The 20,942-nt window shown below is 50.9% G+C and overlaps 1 protein-coding gene across 3 annotated transcripts in view; it reads right to left on the reverse strand.

Annotated features, from left to right (window-relative positions):
- Positions 1–17,049, reverse strand: part of EDA (ectodysplasin A) — a 1,792,848-nt gene extending 1,775,799 nt beyond the window's left edge. For 2 of the 3 annotated variants that reach the window (XM_085608342.1, XM_085608341.1), the window contains exon 1: positions 16,048–17,049. In XM_085608342.1, the coding sequence (XP_085464468.1) occupies positions 16,048–16,266 (219 nt within the window). In that variant the 5' untranslated portion in view covers positions 16,267–17,049. The remainder of the gene's footprint in view (positions 1–16,047) is intronic. The other variant, XM_085608340.1, reaches the window with a different exon arrangement.
- Positions 17,050–20,942: the final 3,893 nt, after the last annotated feature.

The following is a 20,942-nucleotide window of genomic DNA, read 5'->3' on the forward strand; positions in this document are numbered from 1 at the left end:
GGCGCAGCACCATCCACCGATCACCACAACGTATCCTAGGGCAGGCCTGAAAACGATGATTGAAATATGTAAACTCCCTCCCAGTGCCCTTTCGTTAAAGTTGATGAAAGCCTCAGTAATATCCCACAAAGATTACAATTTCAGCCATTTAGAGTGTGGCAAGTTCCTGGGAGACACTAGCGAGTGAGTATTTGAGCTCCGTTGACAGTTACTCTTCTGTAAAGTGTGGAGAATTAGACCCCACAAGACTGGCAATAGCTGAAATAAATGATGGGTCGCGGTCCGTGAGGTTGAGATTCCCGTTCATACCCTGGCAGGTCGGCTCTCCCAGTCCGCGGTAATGTGAAAACAATGCCAATAAAATTGACAATTTTAAATTCGGGAAAAGCGGCCCCTCTAGCATGGAAAGGACACGAGTTTAGGTGCTAGCTCAGTTTTGTTGCAAGTGCTGCCGGCTGGTTGCCTCGGTTGGTTTCACTTCCGGCGGGTGAGGGGGAGGTTTGCAGGGTGGAAGTACATTGCACTGTGTGTCGGGGAGGGAGTCAAAGGGTTTATAAAGATAGACAAAGGCCTGTTTCGGCCTCTTTGTTCCTAACTTCCCGTGACATAGGAAGCATAGGTCCTGCTGTGTGGAGTCCCTCGAACCACAGACAGCCTTAGATGCAGCTGTCAGTTCCTCACATCAACCTCATAAACTTTTTAAGTTTATATGCGGTGTTTCCGTTAAAGGTTACACATCTAGGGGTGAGCCGTTGGGGCCAGACTCTCACAGGACATCATTTCACCTTCGGTGTGATTGGTCGAAGGGCCGGCCAGTAGCCTGTGCTCGTCGAATGATTGGCATTGATCTGGGTGTATTGATCCAGGTGTTTCACCAGTTGTATAACATCTCTGATTTATACTTTACACCGCATGCAGGTTGCAGACACGCGCGCCACGCCCATTGGGCTCAAAGGGCTTCACATATAAATTTGGGGTGCGGACCCTTATACTGGTGGTAAGGATACTCCATCGCTGTTGCAACAGAGTATGCTTATCACCAATATAAAAATCGGCCTGTGTGTTTGCTCAGCTCACTTAGAGAAGGCAGTCAAGACTATTTACTAAGCACATGGAGCAGAGGTCTTTCCTGTCCAGTTCGACAACCTCTCTGCAGTATTGTCACCAGTGCTATGGTTGCAGTTAAGCAAAAAAAAGCAAAATCTGAAGAAAAGAGTCTCAAAAGTGACAGCTGTGACTGCTAAGGCTAAAAAGTGTGTTGTCTTTGATGTAACGAAAGACTCTGCAACTGTTTATGGTTAAGGATCGGTTAAACTGGATGAAGGAAAAACACGCTTCTAGCTGAAGTGTTGCTCAGCTGTCCAAGCAGTAGGGAATAAGCAGGGCCACAGGAATTATGTGCAGCAGGGGATGACCAAATCAAGCAGGAGGGAAGGCCAATTTATGCATCAAGAGAACGCAAATTACGCGACGATGTGGCATATTTTGTGATGGTATTCTTGATTATTAGGACATTTTTACTCATAGTAAAACTGTATCTGCAAATATATATCCTACGTTGTACCTGTTTAACAATCAAATTCATACCCAAGCTATTGAAAATGGCTAGGAAACTTTTGGTTCAAATCTGCAGTTTATGGAGTAGATGATGAATTATGCGGCTAATCTACAATTAAGCTGAAAACGTAGCAGCAGCAGAATCTCATAATTCCAGTGGCCCTGGGTGTAAATCACAGACATTTAATTTGGTATTTGGCTGGAGTGATCGCTCTGCAACACCACTGCGTACAGCCTAGTCACTCTTTTTCAACAAAGCATCCCTCAATAGTCACTTTTAATTTATGAGAGCTATGCAATGTAAGTGACAGATTCATCTTTTAGCACTAATTGTACTCTATTGTATCTTATTCTGCACCTTATAGAGCAAAGAATAGGATAATTATGTGTGGAAGGGAGAGCTGGGGGACAAAAAAGTAATTTGGGTATATTTTAAATTGTAAACTATTGAGTGATAGAACTTTGTGTTTTGTTGACTGCAAGCCCCAGGACCCATCATGCCTGGAGTGTTTTTCTGCAGCTCTAATTATGTGCCTCACTGTACCCGCAGCACAGGAAGGGTAATCTGAGTCGCCAGGGGTGGGGGCCGTCTTCGACTGGTAGAGGCTCTTGGACACCGATTTTGACTGCTAGCAAGTTATTGTTGTTTTGCTATTTATCCCCGGCCAGATTACCCACGATTTTTCTTCAGTGTTAGGAGGCGGCCTTTTTATCAATCGAGTCTGCCCTGTGTTGGGATCCAGTCCCTCGCGCTAGTTTCATGAGGAAACAAACTGGGTTGCGTGAAAGTTCTCTCCCCCCTAGAATTCCTCATAAAATCCCTTCATCACAGGAGGATAAAGGGGATTATAGACAAATAAGTACAATTAGACGAAAGGAGTCTTACGCTCATTACGGATATATCATATCCCATTTCTGCTACCATAGCTCAATCTAAGCCGCCTGTGCCAGCCCTTCTGAGCAACCTATGATATGATTTGGCCTATGTCTCTCCTACTGGTGGCACTTCTGGTCCATTTGAGGATTCAGTTCTTACTGCTTCACCCCTACAGGATAAGGGCATGGTAGCAGAATGGAAAATGCAGGGGCTTAACCATAGGACCCAGGCTAACATTGATGAACCAGGTGACCAACAGCAAACTTTTTTCTTTTGCTGGATGATTTTAAACATGATCTCATAAAACAGATTTGCGATAATCTTAAAAAGTATTCTAAATGCCTGGCTTCAGCGCCTTTATGAGCGCATTGGAGCTATTTGTCCGTACTGGGCCTGGAGGGAACTTAGGTCAATACCAGGCCTGCTCCCCAGCCACGTTCTATGTGTTTGATGTAGCTGATTAACCCTGAAGTCAGGTCCCAGGGGGCAGAGGTTACAAGAATGACCACTCCAGATAATAACAGGTACTGTGACATGGAGGAGAGGGAGCTCATGGAAGCAACAAGAGAAGTGGCATGACCTGATAGCTACCATGATCCTACCCAAAATGTATGTACTGGAGCTGGCAGGACTTCGGTCTGTAATTTACAACCTGCAGCATGTCCATAAGTCCTAGTTTTGACTGATGTACCTTCTTTAGCACAGCAGACCACGGAAACAAGTCAACAGATAATTACCGAGGTGTCCCGTTGGCTGCATGGGATTATTGAGTGTAAGGGCAGGTATTTAATGAGTTTTATTTTGCACGGTGGTTGGGCTGGGTTGGTCCTACGGAGAAGTAATTCAGGAGCAACTGTATAATTGTTAATTTTAGAAAGCTGCATGTGGCTGGTGATTTTATTCAGTCATCATATGTTGATTGAAAGTGTTGGAATTGGGTGAATATGATGACAGTGATTACCGTGATATGTGCAGGTCTGACAACGGCAATACCAATAAATGCAATGTCAACTAATGTCATACTCTGTGCCCGCACAACCATGCCAGTGCCCATCAATGCAATGCTAATGTATGTCATAACCTATACCCACACACCAGTAATGATGATATCAATGTATGCTCAAATGACGAGATCAATGTATGTCATAATCCATGTTCAAATAGCAAATACTGTTACCCGCAATAACAATGTCAATGTACGTTATGACCTAAGCAAACTTAACCCTGTTAATACCAGTAAGAACAATGTCAATGTATGCTATGACAGGCATATCCACAATGTTAAGGGGGTGGAGGGGAGAGATCCAAAATGGAACTACCCCTACATGCAGGAGTGCTTGAGACGAAGGGAGTGCTACATCAGGTCGAACTAAACAGAGCTGCTGGAACAAATATTTGTCCGCTCCTCCAGAAAGAGGCAGCAGGAACCATCTATGTAGTCCATATTTATAGTACGTCCCCCGGCACCTCCAACAGAGTTGCCCCTAATCCTCCGACCACCTCCCCGTCAGCCATCCACCCAAACCGCGAGTTTGGTACGCCTCCAAAGACCCTCGATTCAGCTCGAGCTAACCCGTCTCCCCTTCCACCCATGCATGCCACTTGTACTGTTCCTGAACCTCTGCCCCCTGCCCTCTTTCACCTACCGCTTATATTGATCTCGAAACTCTGCACTCCAGAGCGGCCAAACTAACCCAAGGCATCCATATCTCCATTCTGAACCTCCTTCACTTTGCCAAACTCTCCCTTGCCAACCTCAGGCCCCCTCTGATATCCACCCCCCACTTGTCACAAAACCTCCCAAGCACCCACTACTGCTACCCTTGAGACATCTTCGCCCGCGCAAGCAACCGTGCCACCTTTCAGAAGAGGAATCCCGAGCTCTTGCCCTCACTTACAAGTCTGCCACTGCCACCTCAACTCCACTAGACCTCACGGAAAACGAAATCCTAGCCATCCTCCATGACCACAACTCTGTCCAAGTCATCCCTTGTTCAACAGATGCGAATCCCGAACATACCATCAACACGGTCACCATCAACCCCAACAGGCCAGCTTCCCACCGTAACAGAAGTGTGGTTAAAAGCAACCTGACGCCTGTACCCATGTCCTCACAGACCCCTGACACTCCCCTAGACCCCCCCCATCTGTTCTCTTAATCAACTGCGAAGCACGCCGCTAATATTGCTGATCTCACCCTGAACAAAAATTTAGACCTAGCAATACTAACTGAATCATGGCTCAATTAATACTTTTCTCCTTGTCTGGACCCATTAGTCCCTCCCAACTACAATATTGCTAGGCTGGACAGATAATCCAGCAGGAGAGGAGGAGGCATTGCCTGCATCTACCGCTCTAGCCTCCTTGTCATGGAACTCACGGCGGACACCACTGACTCATGCGAATACCTCGCCCTCTCCATTTGCAGCAACTTATTACATCTGTGCAACTTGCACATTTTTTTACCACCCCCCAGGTTTGAATGACTCTTTCACCGATCACCTCCTGGAAATCATCACAACTAAGATTTCCTCCAATGCTAAAGAGATTTTCTGCTGCGATTTCAACTTGCACTGGAACGATCCTAAGGATCCCCAAGTCAACGCCATCGAAGACCTTCTAACAGATCAAGCCCTGACTCAAGCCTGCTCTCTGCCAATTCACTCAAAAGGGGCCACCCTGGACTGGATCATCTCTAAGGAATCTTCAGTTAAGCTTATCTCCATAGACCCATGTGACTGGTTTGACCACCACGCCATTGCCTTCCTCTTACCCGGGACCCACAAGACAAAGGCTCCGCAACCTGTGATTCCCAAACGCTGGATCAGAGACTCCAAGAACCTTGACCACATGAAACTAGAATCTCGCTGCAAATCTGACCTCCCCCCCCCCTCGCATATATCTATGGTCAGTGACCTCAATGATCATTACTCAGCGACTATATAAAACATTCTGGATGACCTTGCCCCACTAAAACTAAAAAGACCACAAATCAAAGACAGAAACCCATAGTTCACTGGATCCCTCAACATGGAGAGGAGATCCCTCCGGCAATCTGAAAGAATTTGGAGACAGCACCCCTCTGCTGCGCATCTAAAACTTCTCCGCCAGGCGAGAAACTCCTACAACAATAACATCCTCAATTCAAAAAATACTTCAGATCGGTACTGGAGAATGCCAAGAATAGACCCCGCAAGCTCTTTGAACTGGTCAAGCACCAATCAAATAAACTGGCTTAAACTCCGAAAGAGTCTCCCATGTCTCTAATATCATCTGAGGAATTCTCCTCTTTCTTCGCTGATAAAATCACGGCATTTGGAAATGAAATTAGTACCGCCACATATTCTAAACCCCTTCCTGACCTGCCCCCCCTGTCCGCGCTACCCCCACAGGCCTCTCCTAAAAACAAAGCACGTTGGACCGACTTCAAATACTATGACGAAGGCTCAGTCTCTAAAATCCTCTCTACCTTAAACCCGAATAACCACTTTAATGACCCGCTACCATCCAACTGCCTCGCTGCTGCCTCCCGATCCATCGTTCCTAGCTGGACTGCAATAATCAATGCCTCTCTACAGCAGGGATCGATTCCTGACTCCTGGAAAGCCTGCCAAGTCCTCCCTATTTAAGAAAAACCATCGCTGGATCCAGCCTCCCCTGACAACTTCAGACCTATCTTCAATATCCCTCTATTAGCCAAAGTGTTAGAGAAGTGTGTACAACAGCAACTAAGTCAACATATCAACAACGTCCACCTACTTGATGACTTCCAATCTGGATTCAGACCGGGGCACAGCACTGAAACTACTATGCTCCACATCGTGGATGATGCCCTCCAAGCCCTAGACCAAGGCAAAATCTGCCTTCTAATGCTCCTAGATCGATACTCGGCCTTCGACATGGTCAACCACGAAAAACTACGCGAACGCCTCAAACTCAGGATGAGTTTGGATGGCTGTTTTAGAATGGTTTAGGTCTTTCCTCCACAACCGATCACAGAGATTCCTAATTAACGGCAACCTGTTAGCTCCCACCCCGGTCACGGTTGGAGTCCCCCAAGGTTCAATCCTGTCCCCCCCCCTCTTTAATCTTTACTTAGAGCCGCTTACCGAAGTGCTTCGCACCGCTAACATCTCCTACCATATGTACGCGGACGACACCAAAATCTACATTAAAATATAATCGCTCGAGGAGATCCTCAGCCTGAATGAGGCCCTGAAACTGACCGTCCAATGGCTCGCCTCTAACCAACTCAAACTAAATGCAAAGAAGACTGAATTTTTCCTAATCTCCCCTACAAAAGCCAACCCGGAGATTCAGATGTGGATCAAGGCCATCACAGCCTTAAACTGCCCGCCGACCATTGTGGACTCGGCCAAATCTCTGGGTATAATCCTCGACTGCAACCTAAACATGCGGGACCACATCAACTCGATGGCCAAAGCAGCCAGGTTCCACCTGAGCTACCTATGGAAGCTGAAACTTGCACTGAAGGAGGCTTTATTCGCCAGATCTTGCATTCTGTGGAGTGGATTAATCTGCCAGATCTTGCCCCGAAGAAGGGTTCATCTGCCAGATATGCACTGAAGGAGGGTTCATCTGCCAGATCTTGCACTGAAGCAGGGTTCATCTGCCAGATCTTGCACTGAAGCAGGGTTCATCTGCTAGATCTTGCACTGAAGCAGGGTTCATCTGCAAGATCTTGCACTGAAGCAGGGTTCATCTGCAAGATCTTGCACTGAAGCAGGGTTCATCTGCAAGATCTTGCACTGAAGCAGGGTTCATCTGCAAGATCTTGCACTGAAGCAGGGTTCATCTGCAAGATCTTGCACTGAAGCAGGGTTCATCTGCAAGATCTTGCACTGAAGCAGGGTTCATCTGCAAGATCTTGCACTGAAGCAGGGTTCATCTGCAAGATCTTGCACTGAAGGAGGGCTTATCTGTCAGATTCTGCCCTGAAGGAGGGTGTATCTGCCAGATTTTGCATTCAGTGAAGGGTGTTCATCTGCCAGACCTTGATCTGCCAGCTCTTGCATCTTGTGGAAGGAGGATAATCTGTCAAATCCTGATCTGAAGGGGGGTTAATCTGCCAGATATTGCATTGAAGGAGGGTACTCTGCCAGATACTGCACTGCAGGAGGGTTGGTATTCTGTGGAGGGGTTTCATCTGCCAAATCTTGCAACGAAGAAGGCTTCATCTGCCAGATCTTGCCCTGAAGGAGGCTTCATCTGCCAGATCTTGCCCTGAAGGAGGCTTCATCTGCCAGATCTTGCCCTGAAGGAGGCTTCATCTGCCAGATCGTGCCCTGAAGGAGGCTTCATCTGCTAGATCTTGAATGCTGTGATATGGTAAATTTGCCTGCTCTTGCACTCTATGGAGTTTGGAACAGGCCAGCGTAGGCTCACTCTTTTGGGGAGGTTCGGGTCTGCCTTCTTTTGCTTACTAGGAGAGCTAGAGTGGGCTCGCCCAGCTCCAGCAAGTGGGTAGTGCATTATGGGAAGACAGTGGGACAGAAAGTGCCTTGAGGCTGCACAAGAAAACCTGGGGTAAAAAAAATACAAGTTACAAGATTACAGATCACATGGGAGGAACTTTAAACGTGTAAATTCGATGTGGTCAAAAACACAAAAGGGGAAAATGGCCGAATACAGACTAAGAGACCGTAGACCACTCGACACGGGCCAAGACACTGATAGAAAGACTGAATCTGTACAGTACCTCCTTACTCGTGGGACCGGAGACACGTTCTCCTAAACTGACGTGCACACAATGCTTTAAAGGGACATTGCGCAAGTGTGCCTCGTGCTAGGAGCAGAAGCTGCAGTGAGCATCACAGTGTGTCACAAAAACATCTGCTTCCACATATCTGTGAGGTGAACTCATCACGGCTGGAGCGACTGCGAATGTATAGTGCAGGAATCTCGTGTGCTGACTCTGGAAACACCTGCCTGACATGCCCTGCCAATAAAAATGTATTGTAGTGCATTGTACTGGATCTTGTCAGCGCTTGCAAGTTGTGTGGAGTGGAAGAAACGAGGTCGAGTGCCGGATGTGGGGTGAAAAGGGGATCTGCCGCTCTAGATACCCCGCCTCATGCACATAGAAGGGGGAGGCGTGCCTGACTGGGGTTCTTCGTGGGCCTATTTGCCAACAGTCTCTCTCTCTGGAGGGGGTTGACTCGGTTGAGGTGCTGTCTGCCTGCTGCGCTCTTGCACTCTGGGGTGGAGAGTAGTCTATTACCTTTGAACACTTGAAGGACTTAGGTGCGTTGCCTTCTCTTACACACTGAAGGGCGGGGGGTGGGGGTGCAGACAGATCTTGTATAAGATGAGCCTGCTCGTGCACCCCGTGGGGGTGGGGGTCCATTCTTGCACGCATGATGAGAAGCTATGATGGGACGTGTGCTCTGTGAGGGTTGCCTGTTCGTGCACCCCCGCACTGAACAGGGCGATCTCTCTACTTTTGCACGCCGTGGAGGGTTGGGAAGAAAGTTCCATGACAGGTTGGAGGTGGGGGGAGGCGTGGGCTCTGCCTGCTCATACATACTGCACAGGGGAGATCTGCAGGCGCTTGCACGATGTTCACTGACAGCACATCTGACAACTTAGACCAGGGACAGCCCGCCCCCTCCCGCCGGAATGACTTAGGCCGGAGGACTTCTTGGCAAAGGCGAGAGTGGAAAATGTGCCTGTTGTGAAAAACACAGAGCATGCAGTCTGTCCGTGCACTAGCACACAATATGGTGCCTATAGATGAATACGGTGCGCGGTGCTTATAAAAAGCAGAGAAAATGGTGTCTGCATCTGCGGGGGCACCCAGTATATCTATCAGTCCCTGCAGGAGCACAGTCTGCTTAGGTCCCTGCTGGAGCAAAGAGTGTGCAGCGCAGGGTGTATCCCTGCAGGAGCACAGAGCACAGCATGTGCCCCTGCATCAGCCCAGCACCGCCTAGAGTCTACCCCACAGACTAGTTCCCGCCTCTGCAAGTGGCACAGCCTGGTAGCGGGGCCTCCTCCCCCGCTCCCCAGCAGAGCTTTGTGTACTCCTCTGCACAAGAATAGCTTCGTGGTACCCGACCCTGGAGGATCACTGCCGAAATAGTAGTTAATCGATCAGTATAGGGCTTAGTGTCTATTCATGCAGGAGCAAAGAGCTAGAACAGGGCTGGCTGCCTGTCCCTGAGCTGCAACAGGGCTGGCTGCCTGTCCCTAAGCTGCAACAGGGCTGGCTGCCTGTCCCTGAGCTGCAACAGGGCTGGCTGCCTGTCCCTGCAGGAGTGAGGAGCTACAACAGGGCTGGGTGGCTGTCCCTGCAGGAGCGAGGAGCGACAACAGGGCTGGCTGCCTGTCCCTGCAGGAGCAAAGAGCTGCAACAGGGCTGGCTGCCTGTCCCTGCAGGAGCAAAGAGCTGCAACAGGGCTGGCTGCCTGTCCCTGAGCTGCAACAGGGCTGGCTGCCTGTCCCTGAGCTGCAACAGGGCTGGCTGCCTGTCCCTGAGCTGCAACAGGGCTGGCTGCCTGTCCCTGAGCTGCAACAGGGCTGGCTGCCTGTCCCTGAAGGAGGGAGCAGCTACAACAGGGCTGGGTGGCTGTCCCTGCAGGAGCGAGGAGCTACATCAGGGCTGGGTGGCTGTCCCTGCAGGAGCGAGGAGCTACATCAGGGCTGGGTGGCTGTCCCTGCAGGAGCGAGGAGCTACAACAGGGCTGGGTGTCTGTCCCTGCAGGAGCGAGGAGCTACAACACGGCTGGGTGGCTGTCCCTGCAGGAGCAAAGAGCTAGAGCAGGGCTGGGTGTCTGTCCCGGCAGGAGCAAAGAGCTAGAGCAGGGCTGGGTGTCTGTCCCTGCAGGAGCAAAGAGCTAGAACAGGGCTGGCTGCCTGTCCCTGAGCTGCAACAGGGCTGGCTGCCTGTCCCTAAGCTGCAACAGGGCTGGCTGCCTGTCCCTGAGCTGCAACAGGGCTGGCTGCCTGTCCCTGCAGGAGTGAGGAGCTACAACAGGGCTGGGTGGCTGTCCCTGCAGGAGCAAAGAGCTAGAGCAGGGCTGGGTGTCTGTCCCGGCAGGAGCAAAGAGCTAGAGCAGGGCTGGGTGTCTGTCCCTGCAGGAGCAAAGAGCTAGAGCAGGGCTGGCTGCCTGTCCCTGAGCTGCAACAGGGCTGGCTGCCTGTCCCTGAGCTGCAACAGGGCTGGCTGCCTGTCCCTGAGCTGCAACAGGGCTGGCTGCCTGTCCCTGAGCTGCAACAGGGCTGGCTGCCTGTCCCTGAGCTGCAACAGGGCTGGCTGCCTGTCCCTGAGCTGCAACAGGGCTGGCTGCCTGTCCCTGCATGAGCGAGGAGCTACAACAGGGCTGGGTGGCTGTCCCTGCAGGAGGGAGGAGCTACAACAGGGCTGGGTGGCTGTCCCTGCAGGAGCGAGGAGCTACAACAGGGCTGGGTGGCTGTCCCTGCAGGAGCGAGGAGCTACAACAGGGCTGGGTGGCTGTCCCTGCAGGAGAAAAGAGCTAGAGCAGGGTATCTGTCCCTGCATGAGCGAGGAGCTACAACAGGGCTGGGTGTTTGTCCCTGCAGCAGCTACAACAGGGCTGGGTGTCTGTCCCTGCAGGAGCGAGGCGCTACAACAGGGCTGGGTGGCTGTCCCTGAAGAAGAAAAGAGCTAGAGCAGGGTATCTGTCCCTGCATGAGCGAGGAGCTACAACAGGGCTGGGTGTTTGTCCCTGCAGCAGCTACAACAGTGCTGGGTGTCTGTCCCTGCAGGAGCGAGGCGCTACAACAGGGCTGGGTGTCTGTCCCTGCAGGAGCGAGGAGCTACAACAGGGCTGGGTGTCTGTCCCTGCAGGAGCGAGGTCTGTCCCTGCAGGAGCGAGGAGCTACAACAGGGCTGGGTGTCTGTCCCTGCAGGAGCGAGGAGCTACAACAGGGCTCTGTGTCTGTCCATGCAGAAGCAAGGAGCTACAACAGGGTTGGGTGTCTGTCCATGCAGAAGCAAGGAGCTACAACAGGGTTGGGTGTCTGTCCATGCAGAAGCAAGGAGCTACAACAGGGTTGGGTGTCTGTCCATGCAGAAGCAAGGAGCTACAACAGGGTTGGGTGTCTGTCCATGCAGAAGCAAGGAGCTACAACAGGGTTGGGTGTCTGTCCATGCAGAAGCAAGGAGCTACAACAGGGCTCTGTGCCTGTCCATGCAGAAGCAAGGAGCTAAAACAGGGTTGGGTGTCTGTCTATGCAGAAGCAAGGAGCTACAACAGGGCTCTGTGCCTGTCCATGCAGAAGCAAGGAGCTAAAACAGGGCTCTGTGCCTGTCCATGCAGAAGCAAGGAGCTACAACAGGGCTCTGTGCCTGTCCCGGCAGGCGCAAAGTGCTAGAGCAGGGCTTGGAGTCTGTCCCGGCTGGAGCAAAGAGCTAGGAGCAGGGCTCGGTGTCTGTCCCGGCTGGAGCAAAGAGCTAGGAGCAGGGCTCGGTGTCTGTCCCGGCTCGAGCAAAGAGCTAGGAGCAGGGCTCGGTGTCTGTCCCGGCTCGAGCAAAGAGCTAGGAGCAGGGCTCGGTGTCTGTCCCGGCTCGAGCAAAGAGCTAGGAGCAGGGCTCGGTGTCTGTCCCGGCTCGAGCAAAGAGCTAGGAGCAGGGCTCGGTGTCTGTCCCGGCTCGAGCAAAGAGCTAGGAGCAGGGCTCGGTGTCTGTCCCGGCTCGAGCAAAGAGCTAGGAGCAGGGCTCGGTGTCTGTCCCGGCTCGAGCAAAGAGCTAGGAGCAGGGCTCGGTGTCTGTCCCGGCTCGAGCAAAGAGCTAGGAGCAGGGCTCGGTGTCTGTCCCGGCTCGAGCAAAGAGCTAGGAGCAGGGCTCGGTGTCTGTCCCGGCTCGAGCAAAGAGCTAGGAGCAGGGCTCGGTGTCTGTCCCGGCTCGAGCAAAGAGCTAGGAGCAGGGCTCGGTGTCTGTCCCGGCTCGAGCAAAGAGCTAGGAGCAGGGCTCGGTGTCTGTCCCGGCTCGAGCAAAGAGCTAGGAGCAGGGCTCGGTGTCTGTCCCGGCTCGAGCAAAGAGCTAGGAGCAGGGCTCGGTGTCTGTCCCGGCTCGAGCAAAGAGCTAGGAGCAGGGCTCGGTGTCTGTCCCGGCTCGAGCAAAGAGCTAGGAGCAGGGCTCGGTGTCTGTCCCGGCTCGAGCAAAGAGCTAGGAGCAGGGCTCGGTGTCTGTCCCTGCTCGAGCAAAGAGCTAGGAGCAGGGCTCGGTGTCTGTCCCTGCTCGAGCAAAGAGCTAGGAGCAGGGCTCGGTGTCTGTCCCTGCTCGAGCAAAGAGCTAGGAGCAGGGCTCGGTGTCTGTCCCTGCAGGAGCAAAGAGCTAGGAGCAGGGCTCGGTGTCTGTCCCTGCAGGAGCAAAGAGCTAGGAGCAGGGCTCGGTGTCTGTCCCTGCAGGAGCAAAGAGCTAGGAGCAGGGCTCGGTGTCTGTCCCTGCAGGAGCAAAGAGCTAGGAGCAGGGCTCGGTGTCTGTCCCTGCAGGAGCAAAGGGAACAGGGCTCGGTGTCTGTCCCTGCAGGAGCAAAGGGAACAGGGCTCGGTGTCTGTCCCTGCAGGAGCAAAGGGAACAGGGCTCGGTGTCTGTCCCTGCAGGAGCAAAGGGAACAGGGCTCGGTGTCTGTCCCTGCAGGAGCAAAGGGAACAGGGCTCGGTGTCTGTCCCTGCAGGAGCAAAGGGAACAGGGCTCGGTGTCTGTCCCTGCAGGAGCAAAGGGAACAGGGCTCGGTGTCTGTCCCTGCAGGAGCAAAGGGAACAGGGCTCGGTGTCTGTCCCTGCAGGAGCAAAGGGAACAGGGCTCGGTGTCTGTTCCTGCAGGAGCAAATGGAACAGGGCTCGGTGTCTGTTCCTGCAGGAGCAAAGGGAACAGGGCTCGGTTACTGTCCCTGCAGGAGCAAAGGGAACAGGGCTCGGTGACTGTCCCTGCAGGAGCAAAGGGAACAGGGCTCGGTGACTGTCCCTGCAGGAGCAAAGGGAACAGGGCTCGGTGACTGTCCCTACAGGAGCAAAGGGAACAGGGCTTGGTGTCTGTCCCTGCACGAGCAAACAGCTAGGAGCAGGGCTCGGTGTCTGTCCCTGCTGGAGCAAGCAGCTAGGAGTAGGGCTCGGTGTCTGTCCCTGCTGGAGCAAGCAGCTAGGAGCAGGGCTCGGTGTCTGTCCCTGCTGGAGCAAGCAGCTAGGAGCAGGGCTCGGTGTCTGTCCCTGCTGGAGCAAACAGCTAGGAGCAGGGCTCGGTGTCTGTCCCTGCTGGAGCAAACAGCTAGGAGCAGGGCTCGGTGTCTGTCCCTGCTGGAGCAAACAGCTAGGAGCAGGGCTCGGTGTCTGTCCCTGCTGGAGCAGAGTCTGCACGACGTGTGTCTCTGGACGAGTACAGGGCTCCGTGTTTGGCGCTGCAGGAGCACTCTTTCTGGAACACCCACCCTCCCAGGGTATGTTTCCATTGAGTGGCACCGCGTGTGGTCCCATAACCCCTACTCTACTATTCCACTTCATCAACTCTTTCACACTGACCCCGTGCACCCGCTCCCCTGCGGAGATATCGCCCTCTTGAGGGTCCCCTTGTACAGTGACATCTCCCCTTCCCGCCCGGTGCTCCCCTTCGAGTAGCCTTCTGTGCTGCACGCGCCCCCGCATCTGCCACTCGTAGAGGAAGATGGCCTAGAAGGTCTGGCCCAAGGGCCCACCTGCACAATTAAATGTGTCCCCAAATAACCAGCGCTCGGCCCCTGTATTGTAACAACGTTCCTAGTGAAAGCCGCATGCGCTCGGTAATGTTACCTAGGGACCCTCTTGTACATGTAGTGTCTGTCGCCGATAGGCAGTCCGGTGACATTCTCCCCATAATATCCCTGTACCTGGACTTCTGTAGCTTATGGACCCGTCTAGTAGTCTGGTATTTCATTGGTAATGTATCTAACACCCACCTCTTGCAGACTTAAACACCTGCCCTTTCAGGTTGTGGCATCCCCCGTACACCCTCCTGGATGAAACGTGCTCAGCGTAGACGTTTCTGTATTGAAACACCCAGTTTTGAACTGTAACATTTGCCCACAAGGATCGTCATATATTGTACATTTCCCTCCATACTATAGCATATTCGCTGTTCGAGAGAGCTCACATCTGCCCCTCAGGGCCATCCTACACAGCACGCCAGTCCGACTGAACCTCGTGTACTGCACCGGCCTCCTCACGGCTCACCTCCAGCGTGGGACATCTGGGGCTGCACACTGTCACACAAGCCGTCGATGGCAATAGACGCCTTCAGGAATACCTGAGCGGTCTCACATTCAGCAGCGCAGAGGGACCTGCAAACCTTCCTTTCCACACCGGGAAGGTCCCCTAGAAATGACAGGACACCAGAGACCACCCACTGAACATATACATGTACTGAGAGCCCAGCGGCGGCAGCTGAGCCTGCACCCCTCGTATCCCCGATCCTGGCCCTAGTGAAAGCAGTGACATCTAAATGAGTTTGGGGCCCGGGTCAAATGTATTTTAGGGGCCCCTGTTTGGGACAGCTTTGAATGTATGATCCACTTTTAGCTCTTTCGTGCCCTCTTTGGCCAGGTCACTTACAGTGCCGACACACCAGTCCAAGTTCGAAATGTGTTTATATCTAATATTTAGGCATAATGACTTTTTTTGTAAATATTGTTACTTAACAGCAGCTCACTAATGTTACTGCAAGTGATCCCTGTGACGCCCTCCATTTCTCATATGAGAGGTCCTGTTTTGCTCTAGAAGAAACTTTTGTTATGGATGTTGCATGAAACAAACACACATGCTGCAAAATGTCTGTAAAATACTCTCACACATCACCCACATTAAAAATAAACAAAAACTGTATCTAAAACATTTGCTTTAAGAATAATTAAAGGTCATGAGGGTAAGACTCGGTAGAGCAGAGCTGGCTCTCTCAGGGTTTCCCGAGCCAGACCCACTTTGCCGATGCCTTATAACCAGGGACATCTTAAGGATTTTGGGGGCCCTGGGCCAAACGTATTTTGGGGGCCCTTGTTCGGGGCCCCTGTTCGGGACAATTTTGAATTTATGATCCAGTTTCAGCGCTTTCATGCCCTCTTTGTCCAGATCACTCACAGTGCACAGAGACACCTCTCCAAATGCTAAATGTGTTTACATTTATTATTAAGGGGTAATGATGTGTGTTTTCAATATTGTAACAGCAGCAGCTCATTAATATTACTGGAAATGATCTGTGACACCCTCCGATTTCTCATATGTCAGGCCCTGTTTTGATCTTTTGATATAAAAGAAACTTTTTTTGTGGATGCTGCAAGAAACATGAACACATTTCACTGCAAAATGTCTGCAATAGCCTGTCACACATATCACCCACATTAAAAGTAAATGAGAGGAAAACAGCATTTAAAACAATCTATTTAAGAATTACTCAAGGTCATCAGGGAAAGACTCTGCAGAACAGGGCTGGCTCTATCAGGGGGCCCCTGAATGGCTGGGGCCCTGGGCCGGTGCCCACTCTGCCCATGCCTTAAAAGGCCTCTGCTTATAACGTCTCTGGGTGATAGATGCACCAAGCAGCGCTGCACACTGCTCCAGACAGGACTTCCCACGCCGCCCCAGAGGGGGCTGCAGGAACTCACCTGACGGCGCCGCCGCTCGCTGTCGCCAGGGTCCCGCTGCTGAGGGGCAGCTGCGTGCGGGCCCCCGCTGCTCAGCTCCCGTCGGAGCTCTGCCCGCAGCTGGAGGTAGCCCCCGAGGGTGACGAGGTGCAGCGCCAGAGATAGCGCCAGGAAGCCCAGCAGCAGGCGCCCTCCGCCGGGGAGAGGCCCCGGGGGCGGGTCTGGGGCCCTGGGGGTCATGGCACCGGGAAGCAGGGAGGCTCTCCGGGATCTGCTTCAACCAGCAACTACTGCCCCATGCCGTAGAGCCGAGAGCCGTGGAGACACTGCTGGGAGAGCCTGGGAGCCGGGACGCTAGGGGTGGTAGAGATAGGAATAGGGGAGGAGACCGCGGGGAGGAGATAAGGGAGGGACGTGGAGGTTAAGAGGGTGGGGCACTGGAGCGGAGGACGGGGCAGCGCTGACTTACTGGAGAGGAAAGTTAGGAGCTAGGACGGGAGAGTGAGTGAGAGGAAACGACACCGAAGAGATAAGCACCGCGGTCCGGGAGACGGGGAGCAGAGGATGGAGAGATACTTGCGAGAAGGGGAGACAGGCAGGGAACGGAGCTGGCGAGAGCCTTAGGGAAAGGGGTGGACAGTAACCCAGAGAAGGGGAGACGAGAGACGCCGTGGGAAGGAAGCAGGCGAGGGACGAAAACGTGAGACTGTAGGGGTCGGACTGGAGCAGAGACACTGGAGAGCGGCGAGTGGGAGGCGACGATGCTGAGTAGACACCGAGAAAGGGAGGATGGGAGAGGCAGAGGAGAGGCGCTGGAGCCCGTGCAAAAGGGACGACCTCACTGGGACGGTATAGAGAAGACAGAGATAGTGAGACACTTACGCGGCAGGTATGGTAGACACTGCAGCGAGGCTGGGCTCTGATGGAGCATGGGGAGACACAGGTAGGAACAGAGGTCAGGTAGATGGGAGGAAAGAATGGAGAAGACTTCGAAAAGGAGAACATGCGGAGACAATGACGGGGCGATATTTCAAGACCGAGATCAGCCAGGGAAAGGCACATCGAGAGGCAGCGGATGGATCAATGACGAGTGTGATCACTTTGTCAACACTTGTGCAGCGTGTGGTCCAGCCAATGCAGGTCGCTTGCGGCTAAGGGGTTAGCCGAGAGGAGGAGGGGTGAAGGCGAATTACGTCTCAAGGGGACGAGAGGCGGTGGAAGGAAGACGTAGAGAATGGACAGCAAGAGGGCGGGAAGGGCGAGTGGAGGGAGGGACAAGAGAAAAGGAGGAGGGAAGTAAGAGCGTGGATGGGGAACAGGTCAAGAATTGGAGGGAAAACTGATGCCACAATGCTCGGCTACAAGGTCAGGATAAACAACATGGAGACTAGAGGTGGAGGAGGCGACACATTCCCACAGAGAGTCGAGCTAAGGTCTGGCCTTACTTTACGGACGTAACACCAGCTGAGCCGGCCACATGTTTGGTACCGTGCTGTCAAGGAAAAATATGATAGACTCCAAAATCCTAACATGTGGAAGCGCAAACAGCAGAGGCATTGGTGAAGCACTGTTAGACCTGCCATCCATGGCTTGGCATTCCTGCAAACTTTTTGCCGTCACTCCTGTACTTTGCAGAACTCGTATTTGTTGGCATTAGGGCTCTGCACTTTACCCCTGCTTACCAGTGCTAAAGTGTTTTTGCTCTCTCCTTCAAACTTGATAAGATTGGACTACATCTAATAGGCACATTTAATTTACTTGTAAATCCCTAGAAAATGGTACTACACGTACCCAGGGCCTCTAACAGAAATGTTACTTACTAGTAGGCAGCAGCACTCCTTGTGCCACCCACTAAAGTAGATTTTAAAACGTCTTAGGCCTGCCACTGCAGCCTGTAGTACAGGTTTAAACTGTCATTTCGACCTGGCAAAATAAGCCTTTTGCCAGGCCTAAACCTTCCTTTTTAATGCTTGTAAGCCACCCCTAACGTATGCCCCAAAGGCAGGGATCTTGGCATCATGTCCTCCCCAGCCTGGAGACCCGCCAATAACCATGCCACACACGGAGCTTGGCATTACACGTCTTTCGCATGTAGCTGAAAACTCAATATTCTAAAACAAGCTTTCGTGGCATTGCACTTTGACACCCAAATCACAGCTGTACGGAGGATGTTAGGAGCCAAACAGGTTCTGCCATAAAATATTGCAAGATACTATATTCCCTCTGTTATTTTTATTTATTTATTACAAATCACTGTGTGTGTATGTGTGTGTATATGTGTATGTATGTATATATATATATATAATGTAAATACATTTCTCCAATCAACCTTCTTTGCTCTTTAATTATTCAACCTGATCTGTCTTCTGGAAGCTGTCATCTTCACTGTCGGAGATTTTCAAAGACTGAGAAGAAGGGACAGCAGTCACTGAGTTTTCAGGTTCAGTCTTCCTTCCACCATCTTGACTAGAAGACCAATGAATCAAATGCAGAAAGCGAGAGGCGTCTCTGGGCTGTCACCATATGTCCCTTGGTGGACACAATGTGGAAAGGTGCAGCGTCATATGGAGCATCAGATTTCCTCATGCACATTTGTCAGGCGATCACTAGGTCTTATATTCAATGTTTAATGCATGTTGCCTCTTGTTGGCATAGTCTTTCATTTTATTTCTTAAACTTTGTTTATCATTTCCATAAACCAGTACATTCCGCATTTTTAACTCATTGCAATTTGAAACACCTTAGCAGTGCCACACAGAAAACAATAACGTGCATACATATAAATTCTTGTCAGCTATCCAACCAGCCCATTTTTGACAATGTGCCTCCCAGCGATATATAATTACAAACTTCGAAACCCTCACCAGTGGGCTTATCAACAATGCAAAACATCGCTACCAATGTGATAGTGTGTAATTGACAAATGGTACATCAAATTTATTGTCCCTCTTTTGTATATCTTACCCCACTCCAGTGGGGACAATTCCATCCAGCTGTCGTGGGGTGGGGGGAAGCGTTCATCTCAATCAGATAATTCTTGAAGGGGCCCCAAATGTCTTTTGGGCGAGACGCAGAAGGCTGGGTGTCTGCATATAGTTCACTGTTCGTATTGCAATATGCTAAGCTCTGGAGCCAGGCCTTAGTTGTAGGAGAAGCTCTGCAGCCCCATTTAAGAGCAAGCAAAAAAGCCATAGCAGTGAACTTACGTTCTCTCTTGGGGAAACCCAGCACACAACCAAGAGTGCGGTCTCAGGGGTAGGTAATACCTCCAAATTTATCATCTTGGGTATGCCCCAATCTTAGCCCGGTTCCAGACAAGATGTGCAAAATCAGCATTTGGAGCCCTGCATTTACAGCAGGTGTGCGGCCTGTCTGTCTTCATTTTTTCCTTTAAGTTCTTCGTCCAAGTTGTATTCTCATTTCCTTCTCTTTGGTTGGATAATTGAGGTAACTTGGTTGTCATTGCTCTCCCTAACATTAAAGTCACAGGACTTTCGCCTGTGGTCGAGATAAATGTTGAACGATAGGCTTATAGAGTAGAATTCAAAACAGTTTTAAAACTGAGCCTTTCAAAAGTTGCACGCTGTACTGCTTTCTTTAGCGTACTCAAAAAACGCTCAACGAGGCCATTGGCCTGTGGCCATAAAGGTGTACTTTACTGATGCTTTATGTTCAGATGCTCCTTGAAATTCTTAAATTCTCAACTGTTGAGCGGCGGGCCATTATCAGACTTCAAAATGTCTGTAACGCCCCATGTTGCAAAGATGCTATCTAGTCTCTTAATGGCTCGCTCATGAGTTGTGGATGAGAGTCCTCTATTAATGGAAAACATGAGTACTCCTCCCCAGTTACCATAAATGATGTCCAGTATCGAGTGGACCAAATAAATTGATGTCTAGTCTCTCCCATGCATGCTGAGGGAGTTCTGACATGGTAAAAGTATGTTGAGCAATGTTTGTAGAAAGGCAGTTTCACAGATGACAGGCCTTGAGTTCCTTTTCAAATCTCTTATCTAAATATGGAAACTAAACTCGATCTCAGAGAGCTGTTTTGATGGCAATAAAGTCCCAATATCCTTTGCGAGGCACTTCAATGATTTTATGTCTCAAACTGTCTGGAGTTAGGATTCTCGACCCTTCCAGTATAACTCCTTCCTGAGTTATAGACAGTTCATCTTTAACATTTTTGTACGTTTGCTATTCACCATCGCTGGTGAGTGGTCGAATGTGTCAGTTTCACAACTGATTTGTAATTATATCTTTCAACTTCAGCATGTCACTATCATGGCAGTGATGATCAGGGCTAACAATATGGCAGCTGGCGTATTTGAGTTTACAATTAAATTAATGTAGGCTTCAGCAGTCTTGGATGGAGTATTTTGACGTTGTGTAGGCACTCTGTGAAAGTAGTCAGCAGGGTTTTGAACCTTCTATGGGCAATGCACAATGGTAGAATTTGACTCTTGTAATTGTAGTACCCACTGTTCAATGCGAGGAGGAATCTTGGCTTTTGGATTGCGAAAGATAGCCAATAAAGATTGATCAGTTACCAGCGTAAAAGGCTTTCCATACAGGAATCATAAATATTTTCACAAGCACATACCATGGCCAAACATTCTTTCTCAGGTTGTGAATAAGCATGTTCTGTCTGAGACAAACTTCTACTGGCGTATGCCACATTATGCCTTTGAGCATGGCACTGTCTGCAGTGCTGTGTTAGAATAGCACATTACCGGACTGGGCTAGCGTCAACAACAACAACCTCTGTCTGAATCTTTTGATTGAAGTAGGCAATTTCAGCAGCTGATTCAAGGCCTGTTTGATTTTCTTTAAACTTCACTCATATTCTTATGACCACTTGTATGAGACATTTTCTTCATTAACTCTCTTAATGGAGCATTTATAGTAGCAAAGTCT

Source organism: Triturus cristatus, chromosome 5_2 (genome assembly GCF_964204655.1).
Source record: "Triturus cristatus chromosome 5_2, aTriCri1.1, whole genome shotgun sequence".
Taxonomy (NCBI): Eukaryota; Metazoa; Chordata; class Amphibia; order Caudata; family Salamandridae; genus Triturus; species Triturus cristatus.